At 38.3% G+C, this 19,534-nt stretch overlaps 1 protein-coding gene across 3 annotated transcripts; it reads right to left on the bottom strand.

The window, feature by feature from the left end:
- Positions 1 to 2,249: 2,249 nt before the first annotated feature.
- LOC105937893 (dickkopf-related protein 3) lies at positions 2,250 to 16,887 on the bottom strand. 3 transcript variants are annotated; one of them, XM_036141700.1, is made up of 5 exons: positions 16,833 to 16,887; positions 4,006 to 4,120; positions 3,730 to 3,904; positions 2,956 to 3,157; positions 2,250 to 2,474 (listed from the first exon to the last, which is right to left on the bottom strand). In XM_036141700.1, the coding sequence occupies exons 2-5, from the start codon at positions 4,084 to 4,086 to the stop codon at positions 2,414 to 2,416; spliced, it is 519 nt and encodes a 172-aa protein (XP_035997593.1). In that variant the 5' UTR covers positions 4,087 to 4,120; positions 16,833 to 16,887; the 3' UTR covers positions 2,250 to 2,413. The 3 variants fall into 3 exon arrangements, with proteins under 3 accessions (XP_035997593.1, XP_021180666.1, XP_021180667.1); XM_021324991.2 differs by lacking the exon at positions 16,833 to 16,887 and having other exon boundaries at positions 4,006 to 4,247; XM_021324992.2 differs by lacking the exons at positions 2,250 to 2,474; positions 16,833 to 16,887 and having other exon boundaries at positions 2,952 to 3,157; positions 4,006 to 4,247.
- Between the last annotated feature and the right edge of the window lie 2,647 nt (positions 16,888 to 19,534).

Genomic DNA, 19,534 nt, shown 5'->3' with positions numbered 1-19,534 from the left:
TATCTGTGAATAGATTTTTTTGCTTGTTTGCTACAATAGATGTTTCAGATAATCATACAAATTTTATTTTTTCCGAAAAGGTGACAATTTATTAAGATTAGAAACCTATCCAAACCAACCTGGTCCTCTGTGTAAATGTAATCACCCCCTAAAAGCAACTGGTTGTGCCATCGTGTAGAATCAATAAATCGCCCCTACAAAACCACGTGTGATCACATGAAGGAGTCTGAAAGATCTCAAAACGCAACACATCAAGGAGTAAACCTAGGAGTCACCAGCTTACCAAAGTGACTCCCAGGAGCACATCCACGGCTCATTCAGGAGATGACAAGAGAACCCGGAACAACATAACCCTTTTGAGCTCATGTGCCTCTGTTAAGGTCAGGGTTTATGGCGTTCATTTGCAAAAACATCTTAATGATTTTTTGGGAAGTCATTCCCTGGACTGAAGAGACAAAAATGTATATTTTTGGAACATGTGAGTTCTGCTGCATCTGGTAGAAATCAAACACAGCAAGTCTGGAAAAATAACAGCATCCCTAAAGTACAACATGGTGCTGGCAAGGGTGATGGTTTGGGGCTTTTTTACTTCTCCAGGACCTGGACAATTGTGCCATAATTGATGGAACCATGAATTCATGGGAGAATAATGAAATATGAAATACATTGGCACTATGCATTTACTTAGTTTAGCTTTGTCTGCTATAAAATGTTTAGATGGTCTGAAACATGTTTGACAAAAAAAGCAAAAACCAAAGAAATCTGTAAACTTTTTCCTTTTCCAAAAAAGATCACGCTCTTAATTGAAGTGTGATAGCATTCAGAATCAGCTTCATTGACCCCGGTTGTGTGGACAAAGCAGGAATTTAACTTCACATCCAGATGCTCACAGTGTACAAACAATATAAATATATAACTCTGGGGGAAATAAAATAAATAATAAAAGGAACAGTATTTAATTTCCTTTTATTTTATTTTCAAATGAAAAGACTTTTTTTAACTACACACTTAAACCTTTAACAGGATATTTTTTACTTCACCAGCACATCTTTATGAGGCGGCTAAAAACAGAAACAACCAAAGAGGACTCTATGTCTGGACATGTAAAGATACTCTAAAATGAGATTTTGGCTCAGCTAAGACGGGACACACAGGCAGCAGTGTTCTAAAGTGGAGCCGATAGGCCTCTGGTTTTGTAGCACTGACTAATATCAGGTTCCCCACAGTCTTGTGCTATTAGATATCACCTTTGTCTGGCCAGACATGTGTGTGAAATGTACTTAATGGCTTGTTTAGACCCCCTTTTTTTTGCTATAGCCTTACTGTATCATGTTGCTGGATCTTTTTTCTCAATAAAGTCACTTCAGCAAAAACATTGCGATAGTGGTTTATCTCTTAGAATTGATCTGTATCTTTGTTTCTAGATCATATTTGTTAAAAGATCCAAAATCTGCAAATATGTGCAAAAGAGATATACACCTTCAAGCTTTATAGCATTTCCTTGCGTAAGTATCAAAATCCATGCTCCAAAAGAAAGAGAAAACATTTAAAGCACCTTGATAAACTCTGAACAATGAGGAAAAAAAGAGGGTAAGCACTAAAGTTGTTCACAGAAAAAAACAAACTTGGTAACTGGAAGAGACAAACTGCAGCCAATTTACATCTGAATGGAGGAAGATACGGATCTAGGGAGTAAATGGACAGCTTGTGTTTCAAGCACCTGTTGCAAGATTGCTTCGTGTCACGCAACTGCATCATAGGATCCAAGAAACGTGCTCAGGAGGAGACAGGCTATCTATTCACGTGTTTGCTTAAACAAATTAAAGCAAAATCATACCTCTTTTGTTTGATTTAGCTTAAAGCCATAAACACTGATTTTTATTTGGTGGTGTGGTATAAAAAAAACAGACTCCAGTCGGCAAAATGGGAAAAAGTGTGAGGGTGTGAATACTTATGCAAAGTAACATAACTGGGTAAAAGAAATAAAATGAACTATGAACTTGAGTTTCATAAAGCCTGTTTCTTTAAACCAATTACTGAACTATCTAAATAAACTGCAGAAAATACCGCTAGCTGTAAATATTTACACATTAATCACAATCTTTGTTTGGAGATGTAATGAAATACCTAAAATATCAACTTCTCGTTCTTTATTTTAAAAGACGAAAGAGAGATTTATTTTTAGGTACAATGAAACATTACTTAATACATCAACAAGAGATTGAGGCCTTGCTCAACCCAGCTTCATGCAGCAGAGTAGTGCTTTAGTAAATATTTACAACATTGAATATAAAAAAAAGACAAAACAGCATTCATGCAGAAGTCTGACAGCACATTTTAAGACAGCATATACAAATGTTCCCTTTGTACATTATATTCACATAATAAATATTTTTAGCCTTGAGGTCTTCTGTTAAAGTTTGGGCACTTGGCAGGTCCAGCTTGTCCATTCTGGTTGGTAAATAAAGTCCCTCCTGAAAGAAAAACAACAATCAGTTATGGTTTGAAGATCAAATTTTGTTTTTTGCAAACTGTTATTACTTTATTTTATTCTATATTTGCTTAATGCATGACTGAATAACTGCAGATCTAAAGAATGTAAGAAAAGCAAAAATAGCTCTTTGTACAGTTTTCATCTAAAACCATAAATCAAAATGGCTGTTAAATGATTATTGTAAGGTAATTAAAAGTTATTTTTATAAACATATGCAACAACAACAAAAAAGATAAGGTTTTATTTTTATTTATTGTATCAAATAAAAACTTACCAAATATTTCAGCTAATGTTTTAGTTAAAAAGCAAACATAGAAATAAAGCTTAGGAAGCTTCTTCTTTTGTTGGAAAAAAACCAAAATGTAAATCTTCTGCGCTTGTGGTGTAAACCAAATTTCCAGCTTTTTATGTGATTCTCTGTCTGATGAAGGGACCATCTCAGTTCAAAGTGGACTACTCACTCTCTGCGGTGCTGTCGGCTGTTTTCACGACAAAGCAGACCCTCCTCACATGGGCAGATCTGGTTGATGCTGAACGCCAGGCCGCCGTCGGGAACATAACAGCTCTCGCCGCGAACCAGCCGCTTTTTGCACACCATCTCCCCATGATGTCGAGCACAACACATGGACGCCCCGCAGTCTCGGTCAGCTTTACATCTGGAGCCTTATTCAGGAAAAACAAGGGTTAAAATACAGTTTCCTACACATTTTTCATGCAGAGACTCTTCGTTTTCAGATTAAACTTTCCAGAGCTTGCCGTCCTTTCAAAATAAAGTTCATAATGGAAAGATGCAGACATTTCTACATTGCAAAGCCTTTATATATGAAACTTACAACAACAAAAAAGACACTGGATGGAAGGGACAACACAAAGAAGGTAATAAACAAGAAAAGGAAAAGAAAGAAGTACACAGAGATGGAAGGAAGAACATAACTGTATAAGGAAGGAAGAATAAAAGGAAGAAATGTAACAGGGAAGCAGAGGAAAAAAGAGGACATGCTGCTGAAATGGGTGACAGAAGTGAGGACACAAGGGATGAAAAAAGGAAGGAAAGAACAAAGGTAGGACGAAAGGAAGTCAACAAAGAAGCACACAAGGAAGGAAGGAGTAAATAAAGTAAACAAAATGTGGAAATACCAATATTTCTACATACTTATCCAGAATTAAAATATACAGGAAATCAAATTCCATATTGGAGCTGAAGTTGATTTTGAATTGATGGTATATAAATTTACCTTCTTGTCCGTTGGGAATGCTGCGGTGACACTTCCCGAACATGCAGCTGAGTCCGCGGACACACTGAGCATCCCTCCTACAGTACTGGCCCTCTCCGCGTAAAGGAACACAAAGGCCGAAGTGACGATCACACGAGAAACCACGTCCGCAAGCCCTGTCACCGTCGCATACAGCCTGCAGACAAAACAAAATCCTTAAAAAAAACAACTTCCTTGACTCTGACACATTAAAACAAAAGGTTAGAGTTACTTCAAAACAACAGTGAAGATTCTTACCGATAGTGCTTTAGCCGCGGGAGTGCTCTCTCTAAGTGCTTTAGCTCCTTCTTTAGGAGGGCTGTGAGGCATGTTGAGCATCCAGGCCCAAATACGAGCATCGGTACCGGAAAAACTTAAAAACAGGAGAACCAGGTTCAGTTTGCCCAACATCTTAAAGATGGAAAAAATAAGTAACGCCGAAAGCGAGGAAAACTTCTAAAACTGGTGTCTCAGAGTGAGAACAAGAGAAAATTCAAGACAGTCCCGGTTAAAAACAGTGAGGAGCCAGGAGATGCATGCAGTGACACTGCCTGGCTCCTCTACCAGTACGACTTTTATAGGTCAACAAGGCTTGACTCCCTCCTCACCCCACTGTTTGCCCAAGCACCAGGGTAGGAGGAGAAAATTAGTTTTTAATGGATTAGTTAAATAGCCCAAGCTACCCCCTGCAGGCAGAAAATAGTGGCCAAATGACAAGTCGAAGAGCGGCGAATGAGGGGAGATGGGGCATTGACAACCGTTTTTGACAATAGTGCTAAGACTAGCACCACCTCTGTGTGGCTATCTCGGCCAGACAAACAAACAAGGGGGACAAAAGAAGACAAATGCATGACATGTTTCACTGCTCAGTGTGACAAGTGCTGCCACTAAAGGTCCTGCCCCCAAAACACTGAGCAAACAATCCTGGCCCCGACCTTTACCGTCATGTTGCCCCCTACCCTATCCCTCGTCAGACCCCTCGCTGAGAGCAATTTGGAGAAACACACCCAGCAGACAACCCCATGATCTCATTAAGAGTGATTACCATCAGCCATTAGTTCTCACAGGCAGACAGGCAGTGAGTGCTGATGGAAACAAAGCTTTATTTCTGCACATTTCTCTGCAACAGGAGAAGAGCCGCAGACACCAACTATTATCTTTCAGGAGACACTCAAGGAAAATATCTAATCAGCTCTGCAAAAAGCAAAAATAAAACCTTTACTCTAATCACACTTAGCATAAAGTTATCCACAGTTTAAGTTTTTTGTCTCACCCTCACAGATGATTTTGTGATTCAGTAAATAAAAAATAACACACAAAAAACCTTTTCACTAAAACTATTAAAATTTGTCACAATGTGTAACTTCTAGTAATTTCTGGCATTAAAACATCCTACCTTTTTGGAGATTTTTATAAATAACTTAGAGGAGCCAATTTTGACTATTTCATGAAAGACATCGTGTGGTTCTAAGCAACTGCAGTTACTTTTCTTAATTTCTTACGTGAAATACTTTTCATGTATTTTCGGTAAAAAAAAAAAAAAAAAAAGTATAATTCACCACACAGGATTCTAAAAAAAACATTTAACATCAATTTTAACTTAGCTTGTGATGCAGTTTGCAAGACAAAACTCTAGAATTTACATACAATATATTGTCATATAATTAATATTGATATAGTTTTATAGTTGTACAGTTGCATTCATTTGTTGCAGTCTCTGAGTATTTTGACCAATGATAGTGGTTCAGTATTGTTCCTATTCATCATTCATCAGCTTTAGGGGCCATTCGGGGTATCCACAATATGTATCCTTGGTTTTTACTACATATCCTTGGTGTAGCTCCAATCTAAAGGTAGAATTACATCTAAAATACATTCGACCTCTTTCTTAAATATGGCCCCAACTCCCCTACAAATGGGCAATCCCAGAAAATGGGTGAATACACCCGAATCTCTTGAACATCTCCTCAAATCAGCACCTAATGTAGATGGCTGAAACTTGGGCACGATTGGGTGTAACAGGACAATGATTCTCAACACACATCGAAGCTGATTTAGGATTGGAAAGAGCACGCCAATGTTAAGCTTTTGCAGTATAATTCCCAAAGCCTTCGACTGAGTTAAAGACTGCCTAAAATTCTAATTGAATGCCAGGAAACCAGCCAATTCGAATAAAATATGTTCAACTCAAAACATCTGTCAAATAATCTGCCAGAGAGAAAAAAAACAAAAAGTAATATATCTTGCCATTACAAATGAATGATCAAGTCAAATCTGCATTTATCGAAAAAAAAAAAAAACAACACAACCAAAGTAGCAAAGAACGGAATGGCAATAACTCAAAAACGAATGAAATGTCAACATGAACTATCCAGCAGTCTTCTAATTGTGGCTGAACGGTTCCCTGAGATCAAAGTAACGCCTCCGGTTCCGTCTCCACAGCTTAGTGGAATATTTTCATTTTTTAATTTCACTTCAATTGTTGTATCTGAAGCTGGTTTTAAAGATACATTACACTTTCACTTTCAAAAACTGATGATCACTTCAGATGTTTTGATCCCCAAAAAAATTCTCAACTGGTTATCACGTTAAAAGAGTATTGCTATCTTGACAAATGTTGCCTTATGTTTTATAGACTTAATGTACGTTGTTGTGAATTGATTGCAAATGGCCTTCACCGACTACTCAAGTGCTAGTTTTTGTTTTCCCTCCTGGAGCCTGGCTACACAGCAGGGGAGGTATTTGTTGACAAATGTTCTTGATGTCGGTTTGGTGTATAAGAGCTCTGCTTTATCCACGCCTACTTAAAGACTTACTGTTTCAGCACCTGCACTAACACAAATATCCATTTCCACTGGTGTGTGACGATGCAAACTGATTCTTACTGTTTTCACTTAACATTCAAATTCTGCTACAGCAGAAGAGCAGGCTCTATTTTTTTTAATCTATTTTCTTTAGATAATTCTTCCATTTTTTGTTTTGTTTTAATACACATGGCCCCTGGTATACCATCCAACTGGGATTTCATAACTTTACATCATATTGACAATTCAGTCTGGGCCTACCTTCAACAGCAAGGATATCATCGTAAATCCAGAGCTGCAAACAATAGCCTCGGGGTTTTTTGAGCCAACATAATCCTTTACTCTGCATGGGGTTAGGAGGACTATAGAAATGGATTTGAACATGAAAAATAACCATCAGCTTTTATAATTTCTCAAACCATGACTATCATCCACAGGAACAGTGGGCAAGATTTTATTTTATTGAGCACATTTTGAATATTTAATTAAGCATGGAAACAAGACGCTATCCACATCTATCATACTTTTTTTTTTTTAATCACCTTCTAAATACAACCACTGAGCGAAATGCGTGCTCTCTTAGTAGCATATAACTATTTTTGTTGCTGTGTCAAGACTTGTCTAATGCTCTGTAATGCTCTGTATGCTTCTATGTTGAATGATTCTTTCAGGGGTTTTACTTCCTACACCACCCATAAAAGTTTTCCTGTATCTCTGGCAACGGTGTGACAATACTGTGGAAATATGAGATCAGCTATCTGCAATCTTGTGAAAGTAAATCTGTGCAGATTGTTACTTAAAAATTGACTTGTGATCTTTGGCATTTGCAATGTCTTTTGGGATAGCTTCAGCAAGTTCCCCAGAGAATTTTGTCCACACTGACATGAAGGCATCACATAGATGCTGCAGATTTGTCTGATTTACATCCATCCAGCTTGTTGACATTATAAATTATCCTTCTGCAAATAGCCATCGGAGGATTGGTACTCTGTGCTCATAACGAGAAGAACATGGTTTTCAACAATACTCAGGTAAGCCGATGTGTTTAAACAATGCTCGTTTGGTGCTAAAGTGTCAGAAGTGTCCCAGGAAAGCCATCACATCACCACCAGCAGCCAGAAACACTGATACAAAGCAGGTCGCCTACATGTTGTATGTTGCTTTCTCTAAATTATGACCATATAATTTGAATGGTGCAGCTGAGACTCATACGACCAAGCAGCAGTTTTATACATGCCATATTAATTAATACTGTATATACTTCAGTGATGGTATCAAGGCGCTACTTTATTGCATCTGTAATACTTTATCCGCTGGTTGTGCTGTTCTTTTTACATCTCTCTTTGCAGGTGAAGAAGCAGACTGGTGTTTTATCATTCTCTCCCTTATATCTCCTCTTTCTTTCATCCCCCCTTTCTTTCTCTTCTACTTTCTTATTGTGGTGTCCATATAACATGAAATATTCCCTGCATAAATTATGATAAAGCTAAATCAAGCGGAACACTGTGGCAAAAGCGGTAGAGCTCCACTTGGTGAAAGTAAAATCTGTTGGGCTGTTGTTGGCATTAATGCCACATTGTCAGACAGGACACTATTTAAAAAAAACAACAACAACAACAAAAAAACAACACATGAACATTGTCATTTTAACACATGGACATTGTCATTTTTAACCAAGTGTTTGACTTGATTGGCTGAAATACAGCTAACTCTCTACGAACTGGTCTCTACTCTAATAATTAGTATTGAGTGTTTTTGCACATTTTCATTTACATGCTCTTAGTGTCAGACAGGCTGTATCAGATACAGCCATTATTTAGTGTCTTAGCTTTGGCTCCTAACAAAACAAGCTAATGGGCTAATTGGAGGTCCGTTATGTAGACAATAGCAATGATTGGTGAATGCAAATCCACGTGGGGCAAGATTAAATGCTTATCTAAAGCGTATTGAGTATTTACTCACACTGTAAGGAAAACAGGAGCATCAGCACAGCATTTTGATGCATAAGAACGTCAATGTAAATAACATTAGCTTTATTTATCCTGTTTTTACAAATCTACATTGTTGGTTAACGTCAGTGTTTACGAGAAGAAATCCTGCTTTATTTTCTTGATGCCAACCACAGATAAGGGTCTCCAATCAGTGGTCAGTATTTTCTCTCAGTGCTAATGACTCTGCTAATGATGCTCGTAATGAATGTGCGAACTGTCAGAATCAACATCACTAAGTGTTAAAGAGACAATGGGCAAGCTGATGTCTGTCCATTGTAATGGGCCTTTGCCCCCCTATGGATCACTCTCAACAACAATAGGGATTTTCATGAACGACATCACATTTGCCCCCGAGACACCCCGAGTTTCCCGGATGTTCAGAAAAGCAAACATAGAATGGCAACAACTGCATACCAATAATTTTTGGAACATGACGATTTCCCGGAAGCTTCATTTCAACATGCTTCCATTAAGAAAGACAGCCAAAAACGGCTTAAACGTTGATTGAAATGCAGAGGCTTCAGAGACTTTAGAGAAAAACAAGCCCAACACTCCTTATAAAAAGCGGACGAGGCAACACTGAAGCTCACATACACACTACTGACAATCTAATAGACCACCTGCCCATTTCATAGTGTTACAGCACAAGTGTGCAGCGTGTGGTGTGTTTACAATCACGCTGCAGTCAATGGTATTAGGTCTGGACATCCAATTGTTGGCTCCCAATCACGAACAAAAGGGAGAGAGCACATATTGTCGGTCAGATTTTCCACAACAACGTCCTCCTGCTTACACACTTGTATTAACCTTTGGTATTTCTTGCCATTCTTTTGAGGTTTAGGAAAATCAATGGGGGAAAAAAACTTCTTATGGTTACAATCGTCATATATAATGCATCAGCCCTTTCATTTCTTTCCTGTTCCGCCCTGCTTCTCTTGGTAACCTAAATAGCAACACCTGCCGCCACTAATTATAAGGAGCTGGTTGCCCCTTTGATCCTCCCTAGATATACGCACCTGCCTCTCCATGTATGTAGCTGCCAGATTCTTGAAACCCATTAGTGTGAATAGACCATGCAGCGTTTCCATGTTTGCTGGCCTGTGCTTGACCCAGTTTGTTCAGCGAATTCTGCTTTTCCTTCCCCCTGTCAGACTCCCCTGTTGGCCTCTGACTCTGGACACCGGACTACTTGATTGTTTCCTGGCCAAGCCTAACCGCCTTCCCTACCGGTTACCTTTGCCTGCGTCTGATTTCTGGAAACTGAACATCCGGCTCGTCCTCTGACCAAGCCTGCCTGGCTTTCTGGTATCTCTGCTTGCTTCTGACTTATTGTGTATAACCAAAGCCTGTACTACAGATTCCCCTCCTTGAACATTCCTTGAGCATGCTCCAGACTGCTCCCTGTTGTTCAACACCTTACATTTAAATAAAATCTTTAACCCACTTCTGTGTTTTGGCTAAATTATCAGGTCCTCTTTTTGATGCACAACAGGTGCATGTGCACCATGCTGTTCTAAGACCTAGCAATATGACATCATTAGTGAAAAGCCCTATCAGGTTGGGAAAGGATGGAGTCAGAGATGACCCAGTTCAACCTTAAGAAGAACTAGTTTTAATTTCAGTTCATACGTCACAAAGGAATCAATTCAGTGACCCCCTCCTGGACACCCTACAGTTTGCCTACACAGCCAACAGGTTTGCAGACGACGCTGTCAACTTGGGCCTTCACTACATCCTCCAGCACCTGGATTCCGCAGGAACCTGCGCCAGGATCCTGTTTGTAGATTTCAGCTCATCAATCAGATGGGATGATAAACGCAATCATTGCAGCCCTGCTTCAGGAGAAGCTCTCCCAGGTAAGTGTGCCTGATTCCACCTGCAGGTGGATTACAGACTTCCTGTCTGACAGGAAGCAGCACGTGAAGCTGGGAAAACATGTCTCCGACTCACAGCTCATCAGCACTGGTTCCCCCCAAGGCTGTGTTATTTCTCCTCTGCTTTTCTCCCTGTACACCAATAGCTGCACAAAACCACTCTCATCGGACTTAACTCTGATGGTGACGAGTCCACCTACAGGTGGGAGGCTGACCATCTGGTGACCTGGTGTAGGGAGAACAACCTGGAGCTCAACTCTGTAAAAACTGTGGAGATGGTTTTGGACTTCAGGAAGAACTCAGCCCCAGCTACCCCCATCACCCTCTGTGACAGTTGGTGCAGTTCTACTCCTCCATCATTGAGTCCATCCTCACCTCCTCCATCACCATCTGGTACGCTAGTGCCACCGCCAAGGACTAGAGCAGACTGCAGCGTGTCATCCGGTCTGCAGAGAAGGTGATTGGCTGCAATCTTCCATCTCTCCAGGACCTGTACGCATCCAGGACTCTGAGGTGTGCAGGGAAGATTGTGGCTGATCCCTCGCACCCCAGTCACAAACCATTTCAGACACTTCCCTCTGGCAGGAGGCTGCGGTCCATCTGGACCAAAACCTCACGCCACAAGAACAGTTTCTTCCCATCCGCTACCAGCCTTATCAAAAAGGCCCAGAGCCGCCCCTGAGACACTTGACACTGCCTCTCTCCCTCCCCCATTCAGGACCTACAAGCTTCACCAGCGTAGCATCTACTGTGTATATAGCTCTAGATTCTTCATATATATATATCTATTTTGTCTGCACCATCAACACCAAGTCAAATTCCTTGTAAGTGCAAACCTACTTGGCAATAAACTTGATTCTGATTCTGTTCTTAGTTCACTATCTAAACATGGAGTATTAAGTTCACAACTCCAGCATGAACCAGCTCCCCATTTATCAGTTTGTCTGACATAAAGTTTAAAAAATATATTTATGAGATTTACGATGATGAGATCATTGGCAAATTAACTTTACAATTATGCCATTGTCTGGTATTTGTAACCTACCTTAGATTTATTTTATTCTCTTCCAATGTCTTTTCTCACAAATTATAGTCTTTAATGGCTGAACTCCCATTAGGACTATGTTTGAATTGCAGTCATTCTTTAGCAGAGGCGTCAAAAGTAATCACATTTATTACTCAGAAGTACAGATACTAGGGTTTAAAAACACTTCTGTAGAAGTTGCAGTATCAACTCGAGCTTTTTACCTAAGAATAAAAATACCGGTTTTAAAACTACTAAAATTATAAAAGCAAATGTTACGTAAGAAAACAAGTACCATTAAACACTAGAAGTGTGCAGCCAGCAAGCAGAAACTAACAAGGAACGTGCATGCTCATTGGTGTTGTGTGAGCATGTCAGAAAGATTGGTATGTGGAACAACAAAGGTGATTCTCTGGAACTCGAGGGGGCAGGATCAATCCCGGCCATACAGACGGAATGGCCGGGATTGGCCAGCTATTTTACAGTCCTGCAGCTTTCACACAAGTAAAATCTTTTTGTTCCTTTTTCTGAATACATAATGTATTGACTACTGTCAGGATGGAAGGACCATTTCATGCAGTATAAAAAAAAAGTATTTCTGAACAGGATTACCAACTATAGCTTCAAGAGTCAAAGAGTCTTTATTGTCAACACGGGTTACCATGGTGAAATTTATTTTTGTACAATCTGGCTAAGAGTACACATACAGACAACAGACAATGAAAAAAAATGTGTATTTTTCCACCTTAAGTAAGGTAACCAAGTATTTGTACTTTGTTACTTGACACCTCTGTTGTTAGCTACTTGTTACCATCCACATGGACAATTTGGTATTGTTTTTTTTAATGTGTCCTTTAAAGTACTATTCCACAGTCAAAACCACACAGTAATTGTTACAACCTAGCTCAAAAAGGCTATAACAAGAAAGAGAACCACACCATGTATACTATGCAAGCTGCTCAACAAAACACAGAAGTGCCAGTTTAAATAAGGATTTCAGGATTGGTGGAGCGATCAATGTGATTGTCCAATCGGGAGAAGAGGGGAACTTTAACAGGAAGTGATGCAGGAGGAAATACAGGAAATCACACAGGAGAAGGTCTGCATCAAGATCCCATAGTGGAGCCAGCTGGCAGGAAGCAGCAACTGCACCTGATTTTAAATAATATAAGAAAAGGGAAAACCCAAACGAAGGCCACTGGCCATAACAGTAATACTGTACAACTGCTGGATACACAAAGTTTATATTATCTTGGGGAAAGGGGCAGAAGTGCTTGCACACTGCACTTTTTTCATGTTTTCACAACCATAGCATCTATAGAACAAGAATGTGGTTCCTCTTTAATAAATTCCTGATTCTGTTTAAGAAAAGCAGTCAAATCTCTGAGCGAAAACTCAGAATAACAGAACTCAGCTGCAGCTTCTTTGTTCATCTATACTATTTCTCATCTCTAAACAATAAAAACAGGGTGCAATCAAACAGTTTAATTAGCTGGTTATCATGTTTGGGGTATAAGCCTTAAGCCGCTTTTAAATTGAAAGCAGAGCTTTATACTCAAGTTTAATGCAAGAGCATACATTATGAACATCACATCCTCACAGACACAGTAAAAAGTGCCTCTCTGTTGCCTGCACACACAGAGACTAAGGCGCCATTAACCTTAAGGTGCGTTCACATTGAACGTGGCAGGCCGAGCGACAGATTTACATGATATCCCTATAGACAGGTGCAACACAGGAGTGATGCAACGCAGTAATGTTTGTTTGTGTTTTTCATCTTGAGGGAACATGTTGCAGTTTTTTTTTTTTGTAAAAAACAAAAAATCTGTTTACGCCTGAAAAACTCGATGTAAATCACCTCAAACAGGGAGCCGTTAAATCAGTATAAACTACATTCACTTCAAGTTTATCTCGCAAAACATAGTTTTGTTGAGTTCAAAGTGCTTAAAAAAGTGACTGTTTACATTGAACTTTGTTACTATAGTAACTAAGTAATTTCTTTATTCGGGCAGGAATGCACATCTGTGCAGGATGTGAGTTCAAATTGCTCAATGATAGCAAAAATTATAAAAAATAATATCTTTTTTTTTTTACAATTTCTGAGGAAAACCTCAACTGTTACTAAGAAGTTATTTGCTATTGCAAAATGAGCAGAAAATGAACAAGAGTTAACAAAACCACACTTAAAAAAATTGTATCAGGATAGGATCCATCTGTTTGGTCTGAAGATCTTTTGGCTCATAGACATCAGAGAATACAGCATTTTTTTTTCTGACACATGAATGAGAGCTCGGCACATACAGTCAGTAAGCAGACAAAACTTAAGTGTTCAGACAATGTATTACTTTATCTACTACCCACAGCTTCATTAACTAGAGATTGAAAGCAGGCAAGCTGCCAAAAGTTATAATTATTTTCCCTCTGGAGATCAAATGACATGCCTGTTCACGAAAAGCATGAAAATCTCAAAAATATTAGTTTCTACCAAACTAATGTAACTTTTTATATAAATTCACATCGTGTACATTTACATTTTTCCATTTGGAGCTTTTTTGTTTTTTGGCCAATGACTGTGAAACCAAAAGTGGCTGGTGTTTGTGACATGAAGCTGCAATGGGTCTATTGCTAATATTACTGCTATTAGTAGAAAATGAAAAAAAAAACACTAAAGTATCCTATTAATCAAGCCTATCTGTATGGATAAGTATCTCAGCAAAGAGTTGATTCAAAGATTTTTAAAGCCTGTACATAATTCACAAGAACAGAGAAATTAATGATTTTGCTTGAGGCAACAAGAACAAGAACTAAAGCGCAGAACTCTCAGGAAATCTTAATAGGTCTCACTTTCTCACTGCTGCACACCCACTTCCTATTTCTAAGGAACCACACAAGAATACATGTCAAGAACAAGCTGCAACACCAGTCTGTTCTCACCTGTACTGTACTTAGTAGAGGGACTATAAATGGTAATTACAGGGAAGATTGTGCTTCGGTTTAACTGACATTGTTAATAGTAAAATGTTAGGAAACTGAGTGCAAGAAATAAGCCATTAAATCATAGAATATGAAGAAAATAAGCAGTTTGACAATGAGACAAGTGACTTCCACTTAAGAAAACACTAATATGAAGCAGACAGTTGGGAATGTTATGCTTTTGTTACCCTTAAAAATTAACTCCTTATTTCTGTATTTAAATGCATAATTGCTATCTCAAACCCTCATAAAATAAACTAACAGTCTTTGTAGCTTGAGCTACAGCTGCTGACTCGACAACTTAAGACATGCTACATTACGGAGCTGGAAAAAAAAACACTTTGTAGTTTATATAAAAGAAAAAAATTCTGTGCTCAGTAAAAAATAAAAATGAAAAATAGACACATTGTTAAAACTATCCTGAAATAAGTGAGGAGTTAGTATTATTTTGGTGTCAGCTGGTTGAACTGTGTTTCTGGTTAGGCTTTAAATCATGTTTTCTAACCTGTTTCCAAATAAATAAAAAAAACACAGAAGAGTCTGAGTCCGTCACTAATGAGAAACAGGGCTGTTTCCTTATGCTGTTTTTTAAAGAGTCGAACAAAGAAGAAGCCATAAGTGAAATCGGGAACAAGGGTCGCTGGGACTGAGTCATCAAATCTATCTCTGTAACCGTTTCCCAAGAAATATTCTGCAAGCTCTGCAGACACAAAAGCAGCATCAGTTTAGAATTAGGGGGATTCTTTCCTAAGAAACATCAACTTCAGAGCAACCAGGGAATCCCAACATCAGTGTTCAATCAGGGCCGTTCACATTTTTCTAATCAGCGTTAAATCCCATCTGCAAAGTTCACACAATGATGGCAAATTTGTTGTTTTTCAAAAGCACTGAAGTCTCCACGGCTTGGTTTCTCAAGCCTAAGTCTCTGAACTCTCTTCCAATGGATTCTTCCCTCACTTGAAGAGAGTGCAATCATCTCACTTCAAAACAGTGCAAACATGTTCTTTGTAAATATTATGAAGTGGTTATATTTTCCGCATTAAACTCGGACCTTCAAGCCAATTCTGCAAGGGTTCATATCCAAATGTGGATTGGGCAAACAGGTCTGTTGTATAAACACACATCAGGGCAATTTTTTCACGATGTAAACAGATTTGTTCACCAAACACATTCTGCTTAAAATGTAGTAAGAGCTGTTGATTCAGTGAGATGTGTTTGAATAAATATGTCAGGGAACACGGTGATGGTAAGAAGAAAGTACGACTTATCATGTAATAGCTTGTAGAACCGCCTTATCTTTGTCTTTGAGGTCCTGGTTTGTGTTTTTGTTTGGTATTATCAGCTTCTGCCTTTTAAGGCTAAGGGCCAATTCACCTGCCTTTGCCAATGTTTACATCCATTTCATACATACATGTTGCCATTTCATCCCATGCCATTTCTGTTTCACACCTCTGAACAAACAGTTTCATATCCATAGCTTAAAACCAATGTGTATCATTTTTTTGGGGTAGATAAGTGTGCTCTATGGCAATAGAAAATGATATATTTCCTAAAGACTATGTATTACATGGGGTGGTCATTCTGCTGAACCCCATTTTGTAACTTTACAGAGTTGGTCATTTTTGGTTCGACTTTTTTTTTATGGTGTATAATGCATTCATCCATGGGAGTTTTTGTATTGACCACGTGTCAACTTATATCAACCAAAGAGAAATTTTGTACTTGCTTTGACAACCAACGATTTAAAGTAATTTCCTAAAATATGCTCCTGGTCCTCTGCAGGGAAATGATGATATAGGATTCCAGTAAATAATACCTGCCAGCATTAAGTCACATAAAAGTTATTAGATTTCATTAGAGTTATGATCTGTCCGAGTTTTTACAAGTCAGCTTGTAAAAATCGGAAAAAGAACCAAGGAAAATGTAAGTAGAATGGAATCCAAAGCTGAAACCTCCAGAGCAAAAAATTTGCCAAAATACAACTTTGAGCAACAAAAGCTCTATGGGTTAGCTCACCCTAACCCTCTGGACCAGTACATTAATTGGTGGTCTCATCCCAACTATAACGGCAATATTGGACCTAATACCGAATCAGATCAGCCCCATCTAAGCAAAAATAACAAGTAAATATACATAGCAAATGGATCGAATTTATATAGTGCTTTTCTTGTTACAACAGCAAAAGGGCTTTACACCAAAGCCACATTCACCAAAACACAAATCACTTGAGGTAAAATGCCTTGCCCAGGCAGTTTGACTCATTATTTATGGTGAGTTTGCCAAATTCCATCATGCACTTTAATAAATGTATGCTTTTTGCCATTTACTGTTAATAAATAAACATTTTACATTTTAACCTTGCACATCACCACCATCATGATATATATATATATATATAATGTAATAAAAAAATACTCACACTCTTACCCCATGGCATCTCCTGGAACTTTTAAATTGTGTCCAGACCCCCAGGGAAGCTTTTTTCCAAACACACTAGAGAGGATAAAGAAAAAAAAAAAAAGACCAAACAACAACATCTTAAGTAGATTTTTTTTAACCTTACACTTTTACCTTTAGCCTTTACACAAACATTTGTACATGTTGCTGGTGAAGATTCTCAGTCATCCAGGTCATGGTCATTCCAAAAAAAATAAAAAACAAAGCAAATGGACTTGTTTTCCGTAGTTGAAGACGTTTTGCTTCCTCTCCAGGAAGCTTTCTCAATTGAGAAATCAGTGATGTAAGAACATGGATAATAATAGTGATCTTATGGGTAAGGAATGGAGGTAGGAAGTAATTAAATAGTAATGAAGGTAATGAAATGCCTGTATAAACTGGAAAATGGCCAAACTGAGCTGGAGCAGCCTGGAACACATTAAAAGCAATCATTTTAGACAGTTACATTTAGACATGTTATAAAACACTTAAGATTATATAAACCAAAACAAATACATTAAATACATGTATTCTCTTGCATGTTTTTTTACATTGTATGAAAGGCTTGCTACTGACATGTTGTCGCTCATTTCTGATATGCTCACAGAACCATTATTAACAGTATTGGAAATGATGGTGCATTTTATTCTTTTTTTTTGCACTCCTTTCAGTTTATGTCTACTTTCATAAAGTCAGTGACTTTCAGTCATTGACTTTAAAGCAAAACATAAAGTTTATGGAAGACACAAAACCTTTTCTGTACTTTTTTCTGAACACAATGAACTGGAACCATAATTCAAATGTTATAAGCCAAGTTACCAAAGAGTCTAACATTAACCTAGCCCTAAAAGTTACTCGGAGGAAAATAGCAAGGCCTTAGCAAGTGCATGACTGGAGTTTAAAGAAAACTGTTATATGTGTTTAGAAATAAATGATGAACCTACTGTAGATGACCTGGTCGTAGATGACCTGGAACAGCCTTAAGGCAAAACAAACAAACACATCTGGATCAGGCCAGTTTGGCTCTAAGTTTGGAGTTCCAACCTCACAGAAATTAAATGGCTCATGAAATTTAATAGTACATAATTTTATTGGTTTACACCTTTTAAAACCTAAAATTAAAAACTGCATACATACATACATTGTCTATACCTGCTTATCTGTGCAGGAGGACTGGAGTCTATCTCCAAAGGTCAGTGGATAAGAAGCAGGGTACACCCTAGTACACACACACACACACACACACACACACACACACACACACACACACACACCTAAGCGAAGTTCAAAGAGACCAATTAACCCAATAGTTATGTTTGTGGATAATTTGAGGAAGCCAGAGAACCCAGAGAGAATCTATTCATGCACGTGAAGGACATGCAAACTTTATGCAGAAAGGCCCCAGGTGGGAATTCAAACCTGGGACCTTCTTGCTGCAGGAAAACAATGCTAACCAGTTCCACCGTGCAGCCCGCACAACATTTGATACATGTTGCAAAACTATTTACAGTTACCTTCTTCTTTGTGATATTGTTAAGGCAGACTTTTATATAGATTTGCCACGTCATTACAGACTGAGCAGGGCATTTTGACTTTGGCAAAGCTGTTAATAGGCTGAAATAAATTTAGCAAACCTGCTTTTAATTTACTCTTTTTTGCAGTAAAAAGAAATAGACTACTAAGCATTTTCATGGAGGAAATTTATTGTGTTTCTAAACCAATAAAAACTCCTTAACTGTTTTTGTAGAAACAAAAGGAAAGGCGAACATCATGCACGTTTATAAGGACACAGGCAGGATGCATTTTAGACAAAGTAAAATCCAATAAGTGTTCTGAGCGTGTCCGATCATTATCAGCCAGCTGGATCAACATCCCACAGGTTTTCCCAATTACTTACCATCAATAAATGAAATAAATAAAAATTATACTTCCATTTAGCTTGTCATCATCTTCCCTTCAACTTTAATGCTTTTGCATTATAATGTAATGTCTTGACTGAACGCCAGGGAACACAGAGGGAAACAAACCTAAAGCACATTCATGTTCTCTAAGATCTGAAACATTTAATAGCAGCAACAAAAACCTATAAAAAAATCTGACATTATGGAGACCACCTTTAATTCAATGGATGCACCTGTACATATTGCATATATTCAGGTACAAATGTAAACTTCAGTTGCATTTTGTTCTGCCCGTATTCTGTCAAAACAACTAGTTATACACATCTGGGATTCAATACATACAATAAACTACATAGGAGTAGTAAACCTCTAGTCGTTACTTGGTTTCAAGATCTGTATTCATCAAAATGGGATCCACCTACATCCCAGCCCACTGGCAGATTTATAATCATGTCATGTCAGAAGCAAATTCAGAGAGAAAGGAATAAAGCTGCTGGTCTTTTATGTTTTCCTTATAATCTAGGGGGGGGGATCAAGTGAAAAGACCAACACAAACAATATAATTATATGAATACCATGTAGCCAGAGCCTGGTCTGTTTTTACTCTCCAAGCTACGATGTTGTAAAATAATAATATAAAACAAAAATTACAAATAGAAAATGAGTCACACTGTTGTATCGGGAGACACAGTGAATGATCACAGACACACACACACACCGCATCAGTTCCCCGTGCATAATTCTGTTACTATAAATGCTTGTCACCACCAGGTGTGAAATAATC

This window comes from Fundulus heteroclitus, chromosome 10, assembly GCF_011125445.2.
Source record: "Fundulus heteroclitus isolate FHET01 chromosome 10, MU-UCD_Fhet_4.1, whole genome shotgun sequence".
NCBI lineage: Eukaryota > Metazoa > Chordata > Actinopteri > Cyprinodontiformes > Fundulidae > Fundulus > Fundulus heteroclitus.
This window is presented reverse-complemented; position numbering and strand designations above follow the sequence as displayed.